General features: G+C 40.4%; 1 protein-coding gene across 2 annotated transcripts; it reads left to right on the plus strand.

The window, feature by feature from the left end:
• Nucleotides 1–387: 387 nt before the first annotated feature.
• Nucleotides 388–17,182, plus strand: CDC16 (cell division cycle 16). 2 transcript variants are annotated; one of them, XM_035116181.2, is made up of 18 exons: nt 388–578; nt 2,120–2,174; nt 3,283–3,380; nt 4,091–4,129; nt 4,289–4,429; nt 5,065–5,224; nt 6,895–6,989; nt 8,438–8,571; nt 9,849–9,928; nt 11,562–11,611; nt 12,629–12,702; nt 12,936–13,061; nt 13,437–13,589; nt 14,105–14,168; nt 14,518–14,579; nt 15,441–15,576; nt 15,678–15,768; nt 16,745–17,182. In XM_035116181.2, the coding sequence occupies exons 1-18, from the start codon at nt 393–395 to the stop codon at nt 17,008–17,010; spliced, it is 2,010 nt and encodes a 669-aa protein (XP_034972072.2). In that variant the 5' UTR covers nt 388–392; the 3' UTR covers nt 17,011–17,182. The 2 variants fall into 2 exon arrangements, with proteins under 2 accessions (XP_034972072.2, XP_034972073.1); XM_035116182.2 differs by having other exon boundaries at nt 444–597.
• The last annotated feature ends 546 nt before the right edge of the window (nt 17,183–17,728 follow it).

Below are 17,728 nucleotides of genomic sequence, written 5' to 3' on the forward strand. Positions count from 1 at the left end.
TGACAAAGGACAGCTGAACATATAAAGGGCCCCATTACCTTCCGTAGTTTAGGGCATCATCAAACCTAAATCCGACCCTGTCTGTGAACCACCCTGATGAAGGGCGGTATAGAAATCAATCCATCAAATAAATAAATATAAACAAACCAATATTTCCACATAAATCATAAGATCTTAGGGGGGGGTACGGAAAAATCAATATCAACAGCAGCGACAACCCCGTCGCCCGCCTAAACAATACTTACCCCTCCCCCCACCCCCGTACCTCGCTCCGCGCAAATTAAAAAACGCCAGCGGTTGGTTTGTATTTCCCACGCCTCTAGGAACTGTCGGAACGTTGCGCGCAGGGCCAGCGTTTATGAGGGTGCAATTATGACGGTTGCACCAACGCGATGTCGCGGGGGAGCGCTATTGCCGGCGGACCTTGGCAGAGGAGTCTCGAGCGGCGGTTGTTTAACGGGAAGGAACTCGAGTCTCGGCGCGAGGCGGCTTCGCCGACCGGCGTCCCCCGAGGGGGTCTGTGCGGGGAAATGAACCTGGAACGCCTCCGGAAGCGGGTGAGGCAGTACATAGACCAGGTGAGCCAAGGCGAGAAAGGTGAGGAGACGCTCCCCTCCGTCGTTCTCTCGGGGTCTCCAACACTGCACACTTCTTCAGATACACTATTTTATTTTGTTTTGACTACATCAGACCAACACGGCTACTTACCTGTAACTAGAACTATGGAAGGCACCACATTGAGCTGCATGAAATGGAAGTCCATCGATCTATATACAGTATAAGGGTCTAGTGACTTCTGTTTCAGTGTACAGTATCTGAAGAAGTGTGCATGCACACAAAAGCTCATACCAATGACAAACTCCTACTGGAAGGATTTTTTTAATTTTGTTTCGACTATGGCAGACCAACACGGCTACCTACCTGTAACTTCCTAAGGTCTTGCCCTTGTAGATCTCAGCAGGGTTGTGGGTTGGAGCCACATGTTGATTCCTGCCTTGCAGGGAGTCATGACCTAAATCAGGTAAGTGAATCAAAATACTTAACTAATAGTTCGGTTCTGCCCCGCCCGCCCAACATAAATCCCGGCTACGCCCATGCAGGGTGTTGGGCTAGATCAGGGGTCAGCAAACTTTTTCAGCAGGGGGGCTGTCCCTCTGTCCCTCAGACCTTATGGGGGGCCAGACTGTATTTTGAAAAAAAAATATGAACGAATTCCTATGCCCCACAAATAACCCAGAGATGCATTTTAAATAAAAGGACACATTGTACTCATGCAAAAACATGCTGATTCCCGGACCATCCGCGGGCCGGGTTTAGAAGGCAATTGGGCCGCATCCGGCCCCTGGGCCTTAGTTTGGGAGCCCTGGGCTAGATGACCCTTGTGGCCCCTTCCAGCTCTTCAGGTTCCATGATTCTATCAAACTTGAATTAGCTACGGTAGATGTGCCTGTTGTTAGCTCTGGCTCCACCTACTGTTCACCTCTCTTGTCTTCCTCCCTACCAGTCCCAATGGGCAGCCACCAGAGCTGGTTGCCACCGCCACATTACTTACCTGTTAGAAGCTATGTGCCTTTTCTAGCAGAGAGAGGCAGTTTCAGTGAGTGGCACAGTTTCTGTCCAACGTGCTGTAGTTAAACACACACTGTACAGGAGGCCCTTCCAATATAAAGTGACAGTCCTTCTCTTGCCGATAGTTCAGTGTCTCAAAGTGTTGATAGTTTTGGGTGGGTCATTTAGCTTCAATTCCTCGTTTGCAAAATGATCAAATGGATTGTGTATAATACCAGATTGGTTCTCTCCTGGTGGACAAGTAAAAAATTCATTGCTTATTTGTATATGCAATAATCCAGTTTTATTAGAGAAAGACTAAGGAGACATAGGTTGAAATCCCCACTCATCTATAAAATTCTCTGAGTGACCATGAGCCAAGTCACACTAGCTCAGCCTAATCCACCTCACAGAGTAGATAAAAAGATAAAACTGGGAGGTGACAGCGGGGGAGAGTACCGTGCATGTTGCCTTGAGTCCCTTGGATAAAGGGTGGGAATCAAATGTAATCAGTACAATTTGTTATAGGAAAAATGTGTAATGCTTGTTCTTTCTTTGCCCCTAAAAATAGCAACAGTATCAAAGTGCTCTGTTTTGGGCAGATAAAGTTGCTTCATTGTCTCATGGTAAGTTACATATTTCACTTTAATTATACAGCCGTCAACTTTTCTAAAACTATTTTTGTGAAGTGTCTTTTAAATGAATTTCCCTTTCCTATATTGTGTTTATTTTTCTTCAGAATGACCATGACATGTCTTTCAGACTTGGATTGTTTGGGTTGATAACTTTGAAGTACTGTATTTACAGCAGAGGTGGGAAACTGGATCAAGCCAGCAGGATGGATCCTTATTTGCTCCACCACCTGCAGGCAAAGCTTGACAGGTGGGTGGGTCTGCCCACCTGTAAACCAAACTACTGTATGTCACAGTGACATAAGGGGACCCATTTTCCTTTGACAGCACAGTTTGAAATCAAACTGCGGAGGCAGAGGCACAGCACTTTGCAAACATCAATGATCAGCTTTTCAACAGCACTTGCATAGTGTAGTGCTTTGCAGGCACTCATGGTCAGCTGATTGGTGATGGGCTGTGCTTGCAAATCCCACTTTTATCAGGGAGAGAAATATTTACCAGCCCTACAACTGATGCCATATAGAACATCACATACAGAGCAGGAGGGTGTGACTTGTTGGAAACCTGCTGGTGGGCCAAATGGGGAGGTATGGCAGGCCTGATTAGGTCCACGTCCAGAGATTTCCCATAACTGATTTATATGAATAAAAACTTCCAACATTGTGGTGTTTCACCATCATTGAGATACAGTAACTCTGATCTGGCTTGCATTGGTGTAAAAAAAGTGACAGTGAATTTGCAGGGTAGTATATCTATTTCCCTAGTAAATGTTTGTAATGCTTGTATCTGAGGCACATTATCTCCAAAATTGCAGTCATGTGGCCATTGTTGACACCCTTATGTCTAAAAGACTGTTAAATGCAATGCAAAATTCTAATGGTTGGTTTAACTTAGTGCGTAGACATTTTTCTCAGGTTGACAAAGATAGGATTTTTATTGTTCTTTAATTTATCAATTGTAGAAATACTTGCTTTTGTTAAATTAAGTGTTGCTGTTTTTTTAACGTGCTGTGAACAAAATATATCCCATACAAACAAGATAAAGCACATGAGTTTTGTGGGGGATCATATTTAATAAAGTTGTGTGGCTATTTCTTTTTTAGAAGACCCACAGGATATCTACTGGCTGGCTCAGTGTCTTTACCTCACAGCTCAGTACCACAGGGCAGCACATGCCCTTAGGTCAAGAAAACTAGATAAGGTAAGATACTGCAGACTAGTCTTGTTTCTTCCATTTTAGCCTTTTCGGTTTGTTGTACAAGTTGCTAAGTTGAGCATTGTCAGACATGCTGGTTGCTACACCTTCTGTAATAATTTATGAAATAGATAACATATGAGAAAATAGTCAAAGCACCAAATGGGGATAAGTTGGAATGGAACACGAGGCACTATTGAAATTGTAGGTGCTGATAGCAGTTAAGCCAATACTGCAGTACTGTAGAAGCAATGGGTGTAAAGTAAGAAATACAAATAGCACAGAAGTGGCAACATAAACTGCTAACTTGCTCACAGATGTCTTGCTGAAGCCAGCGGTGGGTAGTGGTTACAGAAAATGAAAGTAGCATAAGACAATTTTTAGTGAAAACATTCCTTCTGTTTCCTAGATTTCTTTCTTTCTTTTAATACATAGATAAATATGATTCTTTCAAGATTAATTAAGTCAGCAGGATCTATGTTGGCAGAAGGGAGATGATAAAGAGCAGTTCAGTTAGAAAGGCAATGAAAGAGTTGACTCTTGGCATGCAGAATGCATTAAAGGAACTGGACAAAATATGATAAACAGACTCGTGAATTGAAAGTACAAAGTATAAGAACCACAATGCTATGTCAGGCATCACCATCTTTATTCTTTAAAAAGTTAAGCCTTTTCAGAGTGCAAAATTATTTAAACAATTTTAATTTCTCCCTTAGTTATATGAAGCATGTCGATACCTTGCTGCTAGATGTCATGTAAGTATTTACTTACATTAGAATGTGTTTATATGTGTAAAGTTGTTCAGAATGAATTATGTAAGGCGTATAACTGGATGGTGGATGAGCTCTTTAAAAAAATATTACTTTTTGCATTGCCACTTTAAACATAACATAACTTTGAATTTCTCTGTATAGTATGCTGCAAAAGAATATCAACAGGCTCTTGATATTCTTGATATGGAAGAACCGATCAACAAAAGGCTGTTCGAAAAATATTGTAAGGATGAAAGTGGTCCAAAGGACTGTTCCAGTGACTGGGAGGTTTCACAATCTTCAGTGAGTAACATATTGACAGAAATAAATTAATGTAAGCAAACAAACAGACAACACGGTGATGTTAGCAAAACAATGAAAAGGTTAACAACCGTGAAGTGCAAATATTTAAATGTATATGCACCAACAACCTTCACATATACAAAGAGATTCAAAAATATGTACAAAATCTCATGCTGGAAGTCTTAAAAGTCCAGTATAAAGTGCAATAATCAAGTCTGATAGTCAAGTCCAATAATAAAGTGCTACGATGTATCATGTGTTCTTATCTCTTCCCATGTGTTCTTATCTCTTCCGACGGGCGGCTAGCTTCTTCCCCGTTTCACAGGAATGGTTTCCTTAGGGGGCGGACTCTTTCTCAGGTTCATGTGTAAAAGCTGAACAAGACTACCGAAGCTCACAATTGAGAATTGAGTAAAGACACACATGAATCAAGTACACACCTCATGAGCTATGCCATGGTTAACCACACTGTACAGATGTATAACACACTTAACTATGAATTTTATAAAGTATGATGCAGTGTGACTGGTACAATCCGATGAATAAAATGCATTTTTTTGTTTCTAAGTTTTAATTTGTGCTCTGTATCAAACCGCAAACACCTTCTCTGACCTCCACCTATCCTTTCCCATCAGATCAAGAGCTCTATTTGCCTTTTGCGTGGGAAGATCTATGATGCACTTGATAACAGAACCCTGGCAACATTCAGCTACAAAGAGGCCTTGAAACTTGATGTTTACTGCTTCGAAGCTTTTGACCTTTTAACATCACACCATATGCTGACAGCAGAAGAAGGTTTGGATAACTCTCATCAACCCACCCCCACCCCAATTTTGGAACATTCTTTCTCTTTATCAAAAAAAAACTGTTTTAATAAACAAAATATTAAATTATATCAGCCATTGATTAGAGATACCAGTTTTCAGAATAAATAAATTTTGCTGATTATGCTCCAAAGCCGACAGAGCAGCTCAAACTCACAATCTTCCTTGCTGGAGGTTTTTTTATGTTTTATTTTTGAAGTGGATGTGTCCCCCTGCCCAGCTCTGTCTGGTGCCACCAGCCTCCATTAATGAGGCAACTCTGCTACTGGCAGGGAAGTCCTGTCACTGTGGAACATCCCTATGTGCCCATCCAAACAGATTTTGGATGGAAGATGCCAGCAGTGGTATTCCTAGGGTGTTTTTGTGGAGGAAAGGCTGGGCTGACACAGGATCTACTGGATCCTCAGCCAGCACTGCTGCCATCATGTGATAGCAACATGTTCAGTGTGGTAGCCCTCAGCTCAGTTGCATCCGTGAATGCGGTACTCTTTACTTTCCCTTCCTTGTATTAGCAAATGGCTAAAGTACATTGTCCTATTCCCCCCATGAAAATGAATTTGAAGGCAATGCTGCAGTTGGGGGTAAAACCAGCAGCACCTTCCCCACTGATGGTCATCCTGTAAACCCTCTTTTACTTCTTTTCTGCCATAGTGATAGGCATTTCATCAGTCTGAATATAGAATACGGCCTTCAAACTGGCGTATGAATGCCATTATCATCCTGCTTCTCTACCGTTCCCTGCAATGAATAGGCTAGCGTTTATTAAATTATGAAGCAAGCCTCCCTTTTTGGGTATGGTGTGTCTAAAGCAGAAGGAATTACAGGAAGAGAGAGATAATTTCTAGTAACCTTCAACCCTCCCAGCTAAGATCTGGATAGATCTCATGCCTCCCTGGAAAAAAAAAGACACTGGTTCACACCTCTGCTATTTTATCATCCCGAAAAGGAAGTGCTGCTGAATATGATTTTTAGGGGAGATAGGCATGTTCTTCTTTTCCCCTTCTATTTTCCACTGCTAATCAAATCTTTTGATGGCACATAACTGCATATGATGGCACATAACTCCACATGCTCACTTCTAGAATGGGTTATTGGTGTCAGATTGTAAGATTTGCAGGACAGGAGAGGGGAGAAAGGCACAGGGCAGAGGAAATTCAGAAGGGAAGCACAGGTTCTAAAAGTTTTGGAGAAACTTTATTATTTATACCCCACCCATCTGGCTTGGTTTCCCCAGCCACTCTGGCCAGCTCCCAGCAGAATAGACAAAGATAGGTAAACACACATAGGAAGTAGCAGAGTGTTCTTAGTCCTAGACAGACTGACAGTATATCAGAAACTTATATCTCAATGCAACATGTTTTATGATGCTGTATGTGGTAGCAGTTGGCACATTTTTACCTGAGCACTGCTCTTGCCACAGATCTCATGTTCAGTGAAAAAGCATCACAATAACGCAAATTTCATCCCAAACAATGCGCCTTTTGATCCATATGAATTACACCATACAAATACAATGCCACAAAGTATATTGTATCACTACCCTTCCCTGTTTAGAGAAGTTTTTAATGTTTGATGTTTTATCGTGTTTTTATTATTCTCTTCTATTCTTCTGGAATTCACTTTTGTAACTGATGTGTTCAGAAAAAGAGCTGCTGGAATCTCTACCTCTAGGAAAACAATGCACAGAAGAAGAAGTAGTATTGCTGCATTTTCTGTTTGAGAATAAATTAAAAAAGGTAATAGTACTATAGTTTAAAAGAAATCTACATTGATTCAAATGTAAATGTGATAACATTCTGTTACATATACTTTAATGTAACCAATAGCCTCTATTTTGCATCTTAGGACCTACGATTTGCTTCTGTTTGTGTCTTAGCAGTTTAGCATCAGTTATTGTGACCTTGCATACTATTTATCAATCAATCAGAATTCACCCCTCAAAAGCTTTCAGTGTATCCAAATACAGTATGATATACTGTATAAATTTAATAATTCTAGAAGGGTCATAATGGCTATAATGGAAACAATGTAGTTTTCAAAATATAAAGCTAAGATCAGGTTCAGATGATCATTTGGAAAACTCTGTAGCCCTACGCAAGTACTCTGCTCCTCACACAATTAGAACCTCATCAATGGAGAGCTTAGCTCAGGCATCCCCTAACTTGGCCCTCCAGCTGTTTTGGGACTACAACTACCATCATCCCTGACCACTGGTCCTGTTAGCTAGGGACGATGGAAGTTGTAGTCCAAAGACAGCTGGAGGGCCGAGTTTGGGGGTGCCTGGAGATGTTCTCACTAGCTATGCTCCTTTCACTGTGTTGCCATCACACTTCCCTGCCGCTCGTCATGCATTGGGGGGCAAAAATCTGCAGCAGCAAGTCTGCTATACCCATGAAGGCTCCCTACACAGTTTGAAACAGGCATCCCCAAACTTTGGCCCTCCAGATATTTTGGACTACAATTCCCATCATCCCTGACCACTGGTCCTCTTCGCAGTTTGGGGATGCCTGGTTTAGAACCTTAATTGTGCAGGGAGCCTCTACGAGAACAGCAGGCTTCTCACAGCAGATCTTTACCCTGTAATACATAGCTGTTGATATGAATAGCAGGAAGGGCAGCTCTAGCTGCCTTTTCCCTACTCTCACCCTCATTGTGTGAGAACACTACCTCCTAAACCGTGTAAGTCTATTCAGGCAGTCTGGCTATTATTGTAGAAACAAAGACCCATGGAAGAATGGGATGGTCCTGGTAGGGTGTCTTTCATGTGAACAGAAAGGATGGCAGTCTGTGCCCCACCTCCACCCAACCCCGTCGTCACCCTTAACAATAGGACTGCTTGAATTTTATGAGGCTTTTACAGTGTTTTTTAAAATGGCGATCCCCTGTCTCAGGGCATTCAGTAGCCAACTGATAGGTGATACAGCATGGCCTTGTTTGGATTAAGAATGGAGTTTAATGGACAAGGACACTTGTCCATCTGAATAGAAGGTGTTAGAGCAAAATGCATTTGCCGGTTCTTGCTATCTTGTTAGGTCTTGCCAGCCACCTTTCCAGACAAAGTGGAACCAAAGTGTAATAGTTTTTTTTTGGGGGGGGGGAGGTGTGTAATTGCCCTCTAGCAATAATGGTATTACGGATCTGAGCAACGACATAGTTCTCTACTGACATTTCTTCTCTCTTTCAGTATAATAAACCCAGTGAAACATTGATCCCTGAATCTGTAGATGGTCTTCAAGATAATCTGGATGTCGTCGTGTCTTTAGCAGAAAGGCATTACTATAACTGCGATTTCAAGATGTGCTACAAGCTCACTTCTCTGTAAGTACATATATCATCAGCCTGTTACGAAATAGCATTTATTTGAAACCACTCAATTGTGGAAGCCAATAGATAATTGCTCACTCTTTACTGAAAGCATGTTTTCATAGTGCAGAGATGAATGTAAAGCCTGGATGTCTTAATTGTTGGTCACTACCGTTTGGAATCCCACCAGCTGTCATTATATCAGTTACGCCTTGCCTGTTAGCCTTTTCTTACTCTTGTACTAAAGGTCTGGGGGATAAATGTTTGGGGCTCAGCGCATTGAAGTGTCTTGTACGACAATTTTGATAAGATCAGGGTTGGGGAGGTTTTGTCCCCCAGATATTGCTGGACTACAACTCCCATAAACTGCTGCCAGCAGGGACAGTGGTTGGGGATAGTGCAAGTTGTGGTCGGGCAACATCTGGAGGGCCACAGGTTCCCCAGCTCTGGGTTTAGCTGTTCATTTACCAAATATGTGCATTTGGAAATGGACAACTTTAAGCAGGGCACATAGAAAGCTATTTCACACAATGTGTTTTTAAATGTACAGTATGTCTAGAAAGGTAAAATATGTACAGTCTTACCTTGGAAGTCGAACGCCTTGTGAGACTAACTTTTTGGCTCCCAAACGCCGCAAACCCAGAAGTGATTGTTCCAGTTTGCACATGATCTTTGGAACCCGAACCTCTGTTGCGGCTTCCGATTGGCTGCCGGAGCTTCCTGCAGCCAATCAGAAGCCGCACCTTGGTTCTCAAATGTTTTGGAAGTCGAACAGACTTCCGGAATGGATTCTATTCGACTTCCGAGGTATGACTGTATTTGCAGATAACATTTGTCAGCAAGTCATGACTGGGTGGAGCCTCCTATTGAGCGAATGCTGAGTCTGATCTTCTTTCTCCAGCGGCGAAGGGTCATGGCTCAGTGGTGCAGCCTTTGTCTTGTGTTCAGAATGTCCTGGATTCAGTTTCCCAGTATCTCCAGGTGTGGGTGGGAGAGACTCCTGCCTGAAACCCTCAAGAGCTCCTGCCAGTCATTGTAGGCAATATTCAGTTTTCAGTATAGGACACCTTTCTATATTCCTATTTAAATTTGAAGGGGGGGAAGAACCTTAATACAATATCTGGAGCTGAAAACTACAGTCTTTCAGTGCCTCTCTGAGTACTTTGGATGATGGGAAGGATACAAAGTAATAAACAATTCTACCATATTTTGCAAGAGCAATGATCTATTTGCGCCTCAATTTTTATTAAGTTACTGTCCCTTGAGGGTTTTTTATTTCCGCTTGTTTTTAGAGTAATGGAAAAGGATCCATTCCATGCCAGTTGTTTACCTGTGCATATTGGGACACTTGTGGAGCTGAATAAAGCAAATGGTGAGGTGTTTTAATACAAATGTATATTAGTTATTTTTAAAGGGATTCCTGGTGTGTGTGTGTGTGTGTGTGTGTGTGTGTGTGTGTGTATTGCATTGACTCCTGAACAGGCCTTTCAGTTCTAATTCAGGAGTTTAAAGCTAGCGTGATATAGTGAGTAGAACTAGGATCAGGGTTCTAGAGCTGTCTTCACATTTCCACTCCACCCTGAAGCTCATTGGGTGGCCTTGGTTTGTCTCTAAATCTCAGCCTAACCTATTTCACAAAGTGGTTGTGAAAATAAAATAGTATAGGAGAGAACCATGTCTTGCCACTTGGAGGAAGGTTAGGCCAGAATTCAACACAGAACAAGCAGATTTTTATTCATTCAACAGGATTTAACCCTCATCTCCTTCCTCCTGCACACCCCCAACATCTGCTCTGCAGGGGTGTCTCAGGTTTTTGGAGCAGAATTTTAGGATGCATGGGGACCTGCAGGAGGAAGCAAGAGAAGGTGAAGTCCTGCTGCATGGGGGGAAGTCTGTTCCTCTCCTAGACAAGCCGTATTGAATGCACGCCTTAATAAATAAAATGTGAGATTTTGTAGGCAGATATTGATGAGTAATCATAAAGAAAGCATAAGGACTCATATTTGTGTGTTAATCCATATATGATGGATTAGATCTTACCTAAAATTCATATAGCAATATTACTGCTTTTTAGCAATATTTCACTCTTTCAATGATGAGTTCCTCTTTTTTTAATTTTTAAGGGGGAAATGTGTGTGCTTTCAGTGGAGAGCCAGAAAAAAAAAATTATAACAGTGAGTCATCCATAGTGGAAAATAGTTATGTGAAATGTGAAATCTTGCTAAGTGGAAGGCCCACCCCATGCAATGAGGACTACTGATACCCTTGTTTCTAGCGACAAAGTTGACTTCCTATTGTAAAGAAAACTGGGAACCGCACTACTAAATGCAAATGATACTATACTGCTGTTTAAATGCGAAACTGTAACATGTTAAGTAAAAATTGTCTACGGAATATTTCTTGTTGAGATGATCAAATATGCTGACCAGACTAGAATGCCTGTCAGTGGCCTGGTTCATATGGCATGGTAAGCCAACTGTGACTCATTAGGCTCCTGGAGCTCCTCCACCCGCCCAGAACTTTCAGCATGGCATGGTGTAACAGCTAAACCAAGGTGATGCTCGATTGCAGGATTGTGACTAGGATCTTTCCTCCTTAGCCATTATCTCTAGTCCAGGTTTGCTCTATGGTTAATGACGAGACCTTAGCCACAATCCTCAGTTCACATGACATGCTAAGCTAAATCTTGGCATGGCTGCCATGCCACATTATGATTAAAGGACTGTCAAGAAGCAAAATGGGTGCCCGTTGTCTCCAAGAGCCAACACATTTGCATGGTTTTGGTAAACCATAGTTTGCCCTAGCATGACTTGTGAATGAGTGCCTTTGAAAGTAGACTTGGAAACATAAGAATATATCATATGGGGTCGTTTAAGAAGAATAGTTGATGGCTTTATCATTTTCAATCCAATAAAAATGTGAACAAAAGGCATAACTATTTTATCAGCATTCAACACAAGGTTATATACTATTTTTAACATAAATATATTTCTTCCCCTTGCTAGAACTTTTCTACCTTTCCCATAAACTGGTGGATTTGTACCCAAATAATCCTGTAAGTTGTACTACTGTTCTCTGTTTCATAAATGTGATATGAATGCAATAAAAAAGGTTTAAAAGTAAGGTTAGGACCTATATAGTAGCATATACTATATAAAGTGAAATGTTATTGCCATTATTATGGTAATGAATAGTTTATTATAACATTAGCCTTATTGGTAGTACCACTTTTCTGTATTGGCTACATGAATATTCCTCAGCTAAATGGTACATAAAATGCTTAGACTCCGGCCTCCCGCCCCAATCTTTAAAATTTCACAAATAGAGTCGGCATAGTAGAGAAGGGATTGTACTGCTCATCACTCATGGAACCAAATTAGCTATCCACAAGTTGCTGAACCAATTTGCACAGCACTGACAATCACAAATTGTATACCTGCTGCTCAACAAAGTCACATTTTCTCAGCCACAAAATATTGTGGGCTCCGTGCCACAAAAATAAGGAAACAGTCCAGCAAACCATTTCCTTTGGGAAAGGGATAAAATGTTGGTAACTGCAGTGCACTTGTTGCACTTGGTGAAGGTTTGATTAACTGATACATGTCTCTTTGCTACCTTTTTGAAAAAAAGTGATAATAAAGGAACATATTTCTAATGCTGTTTGCTTGAACTCATTTTAAATGGAACTGATCCCTTACATTTGTCTTGTTTTCATGACACAGTAAGCCAAACTAAGGCTTACCAATCCACCTTCCTTGCAGCCACCTTCCCTTCTCCTTGGTCCTTTTTACTGCTGCACCAAGGCTGATTTTGGGCTACTGCTTGTGGTTAGTGAGGAGAGAGCTCAACCGCAAGTTGCAGTTCAAACAGCATGCTAAGCCACACCTTTTCCTTACTCAGCACGGCACAGTAGTGAAAAGGACTGGAGAGGAGCAATGTAGCTGCAAGCTCCTCTCCAGGAGCCCCCATGTTTGCACAGTCTCAGTAAGCCATAGTTTGGCTTACTTGGTCATACAAACTTGTCATATCACTAGTGTGCTCTAATGTGTCTTGAATTTTATCTGGCGATTAGGTCTCCTGGTTTGCTGTAGGATGTTATTATCTCATGGTTGGCCATAAAAATGAACACGCCAGAAGATACCTTAGGTAAGTTTCACTTTGTCTTCTGTAGTCCTAAGGGTTGCTTTCTTGTAAGTTTACCATTTTAAGAAAATTTGTACTGTTAGTACTGATGAGCTAAGTAAGGTCCAGGCAACCTTCTGTATACCTGAATACTGGAATTGGGAGGAGTTGTACTTCAGAGTTACAGCTTTAACATTACATTTAGCATTGCAGGTTTCATTGGCTCTTATTTCACGAACCTGGTTTTTATGTTTCAGCAAAGCCACTACCCTTGAGAGAACATATGGACCAGCATGGATAGCATATGGACACTCATTTGCAGTTGAAAGTGAGCATGACCAAGCAATGGCTGCTTACTTCACTGCAGCCCAGCTGATGAAAGGGTAGGTCAAAATTAGATTGCCAAGAAATAGGGATGTAGTTCAATAAAACCATCTTGGATGAAAAATAAACAAAAATAATAATTTACTGGGAAAACATCTGCCATCAGAGATGTATTCAGTGTTTGCAGCAAAATTAATATTTCTCTTAGAAAGTAAGCTTTACATTAGTTACAAGTGCAATATTATGGATATGCTTGTCAAAACAAGGAAACTTTAGTATTCTGTCCACCACCACCCCTCATTTAAATGTGTTTGCAGTATTTTTAAAACTATAGATCAAAGATTTGTTTAAATGAAATGCAGTGCTGCCTTAAATGTCCTCATGTCTTAGTTGTTGTTTTTTTTAATTACTGTTCGGGTTCTTTGTTTTTGTAGCTGCCATTTGCCAATGCTGTATATTGGGCTGGAGTATGGCTTGACCAACAACTCAAAATTAGCTGAGCGGTTTTTCAGCCAAGCTTTAAGTATTGCACCCGAAGACCCTTTCGTTATGCATGAAGTTGGGGTGGTAGCATTTCAAAATGGAGAGTAAGTTACTATTTTTAACTTTGGCTATCTGTGCATAATTTCCTTTCTTGGTTAGCTTCCCCTCCAAAACCTAGAAACCATTATGCTGCCCACTTGTGCACTTGATGAACTTAGTACTAGCATTAATGTGTCACTTCAACTATTTCATATATAAACTATATCATGTTGACAATGCGATAGCAGTTACACCACTTATCACAGTCACTGATAACTGTAGTTTAGGAATTTATTTTTTCCTTCTGTGATCAGATGTGGTTTTCAAAAAACAGCTAAGTACTTATCACTGCTTTTGTATCTCATGGGAATTATTTTTACATCATTAACAAAACACATACATCTCTCGCTTTAAAAAGAGAGAGAGAGATCCTATAGGCATCTTTCAATGCTGCATGTTAATGGCATTTTCTGTACGCAAGGCCCTAAGGGTAATAGATAAGCTGTTAATTTGAAGGGACATATGCATAAGACAGAGACCTCTAAATGTGTTTTATCTTACGTGATTTGTTTTCTTTCAGCTGGAAAACTGCAGAAAAGTGGTTTCTTGATGCATTAGAGAAGATCAAAGCCATTGGAAATGAGGTATTTTATTTTTATTTATATAGATATAAATATAGAGTTGGCCATAATTCCATCTCAGCTGTTTGTGTTTTGAAAGGACCCCAAAGTGCTACATTTGAAGAATCCCACCAAGCACTCTGTTTAAAAGCTACCCATATCCCAGAAGGAATACATATGCAGATCACCACCTTCCTACCTATGCTGCAATAAGTTTTATATTGCACAAAAGTTTTCAAATAGCAAGTCATCCTTTGGTACATGGGTGTTGATTTTTTTTTAATCAACCAATGGAATAGCTAGTTTACTTCAATCAAGATTTTGTTTTAGAGGCATTAAAATTTTGTCTTTAGATGTGATGCTTGTCTTGCAGGTGACGGTTGACAAGTGGGAACCTTTACTGAATAATCTGGGACATGTATGCAGAAAGCTTAAGTAAGTGGGACAGCGATTTTTACCAGTACTTAGTATTTTAAGTATTGATCCTTAAATGGTACGGCATTCCAGTTTTACTAAACCTTCTGTATGCATTTAATTATATTTATTGTCTGGCATGTTAATATTATATATTGAAATGGAATGTATTGTGGAATATGGTATTTAAACATCTCAGCTATTGCATTTTTAAAAAATCAAGCTTCTAGTCTTTATGATAGAACAGTGAAAGCTCAGAGACCTGAGATACTGAATAGAGTTCCTGAGGTCAGGATGTGAAACTTCATTGTCCTTCAAAATTCATAGAAAAAGTTTTCCAACACTTACTTACACACCTCCCCCCCCCCCCGCCTCATCTCACAGCTTCCCTTCCTTCTGCATTCTTCTTTTCACCCTGTGGGCTGGTTTGCATGAATGCTAAGCCATTATTATAGTAGCATATAGGACAAGCATTGCTAAAGAAATGTCAGGCTCATGCACCCCTCCTTTCCTCTTTTCTCATGCAGGTGGTAGGAAGACTACTGCTGAGTTTATTTTCAGTTTTAAATAATTTCAGCTTTGCTCACCGTACAGTGTGAATCCAGTGGTTTATTTAAAAGCCAGCTTCATAACTCATGGTTTAAAATTAGCTTGTTGAACAAATAACCATTGTTTGTTTTTAACCAGTATTCCTGGTTTGCATGGAATGCTAAGCTGAGCTTATTTGAAATGCTGAGATTACTTTCCATGTTAGGAGGGCGCTTTAACATCTGAACCAGCCCAGTGTACCATGTGTTTTTTATGGCCAATTGTTTACTACAGTATGTGTATTTCCTAATAACGTGAATGAAACAATATCCTTATCCATGTTTTTCTTAATAGGAAGTATGAAGAAGCTCTCGAATACCATCGTCAAGCTCTAGTGTTGATTCCTCAGAATGCTTCTACTTATTCTTCCATTGGATACATTCACAGTCTGATGGGAAATTTTGAAAGTGCAATTGATTATTTTCATACAGTATGTAATCTTTATAAAAATTTGGGGGGGGGTGTCAAGCTTGATGTGCTCAGTATGATCTTTCACTTTTCTCGATTTTGTAATTTGTCCTTTTTAACCAGGCCCTTGGTCTTAGAAGAGATGATACGTTTTCAGTGACTATGCTTGGACATTGCATAGAAATGTATATTGGTGATTCTGAAGCCTACATTGGTAAGCTGCCATTTTGTTACTGCTCTATAGCTATTCAAATGTTCCCACACCACTACGGCTGTCAGTACATATGTGCACTCATGAAGAGCATTAGCACATTTATTCAAGAAGAGCACTGGTTACTTATCACTAGTAAACCATTTGCTGAATCCCCCAGAAGGCAGAAGGTCAATGGCTTCATTAAATTATTTTGGTAAGAAATTACAGGTTGTTTTAAGAACAAAGGGAGGCTGCTTACACCAGGTCAGACCATTGGTTCACCTAACTTAGCACTGTCTAGCTAAGCTGTCTGGCACTAACTACCGGTAGTCATAGCTCTCCATGGATTCAGACAGGAATCTTTCTTAGCCCCATCTGAAGAATCTGTAGGTTGAACTTGGGAAACATTAGTTCTTCTCCTCTCTACTCAGTAGAGTATGCATTGCATGCAGTTCTTTCAACCATTGCAATTGCCAAAGTTTAATGATGATGGATGATGCCATGGGAGCGGGCGGGCGGGCGGGGGGGAGTTCCATAAAATACATACCAACGGAATATTAACTTTCTTGAGATAATAATAATTACTGTGCACATTCTGAATTATCTATACAGGTTACAGTCAATATGATGTATTTAGGGCCAGGGTTTAAATCCTCACTCAGCCATGAAGCTTACTGGATGACCTTGGGCAAGTCACCGTTTCTCAGCTTAAACTACATCACACGGCTGTTGTGAGGATAAAATGGAAAGGAGCAGAACCATGTACATCACCTTGAGCACCTCGGGGGGGGGGAAGTGGGATAAAATGTAATAATAAATAAAGTAAAAAATGAATCATAGAGGGGTGTACTCAATGGACCCTGTGGTCCCTTCCAGTTCTACAATTCTGTGATTCTATAGATAGTGAACATCGTCTTTTAAGAGTCCATGGGGCTGGACAGAAATAGTATTTTTACATGGAAGTAATCTCACGGCAGAAATTAACAATCTCTTTCAGGAACTGCAATTAAGGATAAATTAAGATGCTATGACTTTGATGTGCATACTATGAAGACATTAAAGAACATTATTTCACCTGCGTGGGACGTATTAGAATTAGATATAGAAAGGCAAACCTCAGAAGAAAGTAATATCATGGCAGTGGAAGCACCACATCAGAGGAGAACTACGGAAGCACCCCCTCCATTAGATGAAACCCTTGAAATTGAAATGAATGAAAGTGATATGATGTTAGAAACATCAATGTCAGATCACAGTACTTGACTTTAAAATGCTAGAATAGATTCATCATCATGTAATGTGCATTTTTGTCACCTCATGCCTTCTTCAACTGCTTTTGACATCAAAGAACTGCCCACAACTGTGACAGTGTGACAGTGTGTTTGTTCATACCAATTTTATTATGCAAAATAATCATATGTATTTTTAAACTCTTCACTGCATCCTGTGAATTCTGTTGCTAAAAAAGACTGTGAATGTTGAAAAAATATTTAGTTTACAACATGTTTGTTTCTGTGTCCAAGAGCTGATGAATTCCTGCCTTGGCTTTCTATATTTCCATGTTAAATATGTGTCATAACAACCCCCTGAAAAATTGATGATTTGATACTATATTTTATTCTTTAAACCAGAATTAAAGTTTTCATTGCTTTATTTGACTCACACACACAATTGTAAAAAATGATTCTAACCACTTGAATTCAACCCCCCCCCCCAATTTAATTGTTGCCAAGTCTTAAGTGTGGAAGTAAATACTCTTGTCTAGTCTCGTTTGTCATTTCAGATTCCTTACTGCTTCACACTTTCTTCCTGACACGTGTTACATCCAAACACAGGTTATTGGTTAAATGAAAATTCAGGTGTTGCTGTGCTACAAACTTTTACAACAGGCATAGGGATCCTTCAGCCTGCAGGCCTAATTAGAATCCACAGATCCAAATTTGACTCATGAGGCTGTCTCCTAAAAGCTGCACTTTTAGGA

The sequence above is a fragment of the Zootoca vivipara genome, chromosome 4 (genome assembly GCF_963506605.1).
Source record: "Zootoca vivipara chromosome 4, rZooViv1.1, whole genome shotgun sequence".
NCBI lineage: Eukaryota > Metazoa > Chordata > Lepidosauria > Squamata > Lacertidae > Zootoca > Zootoca vivipara.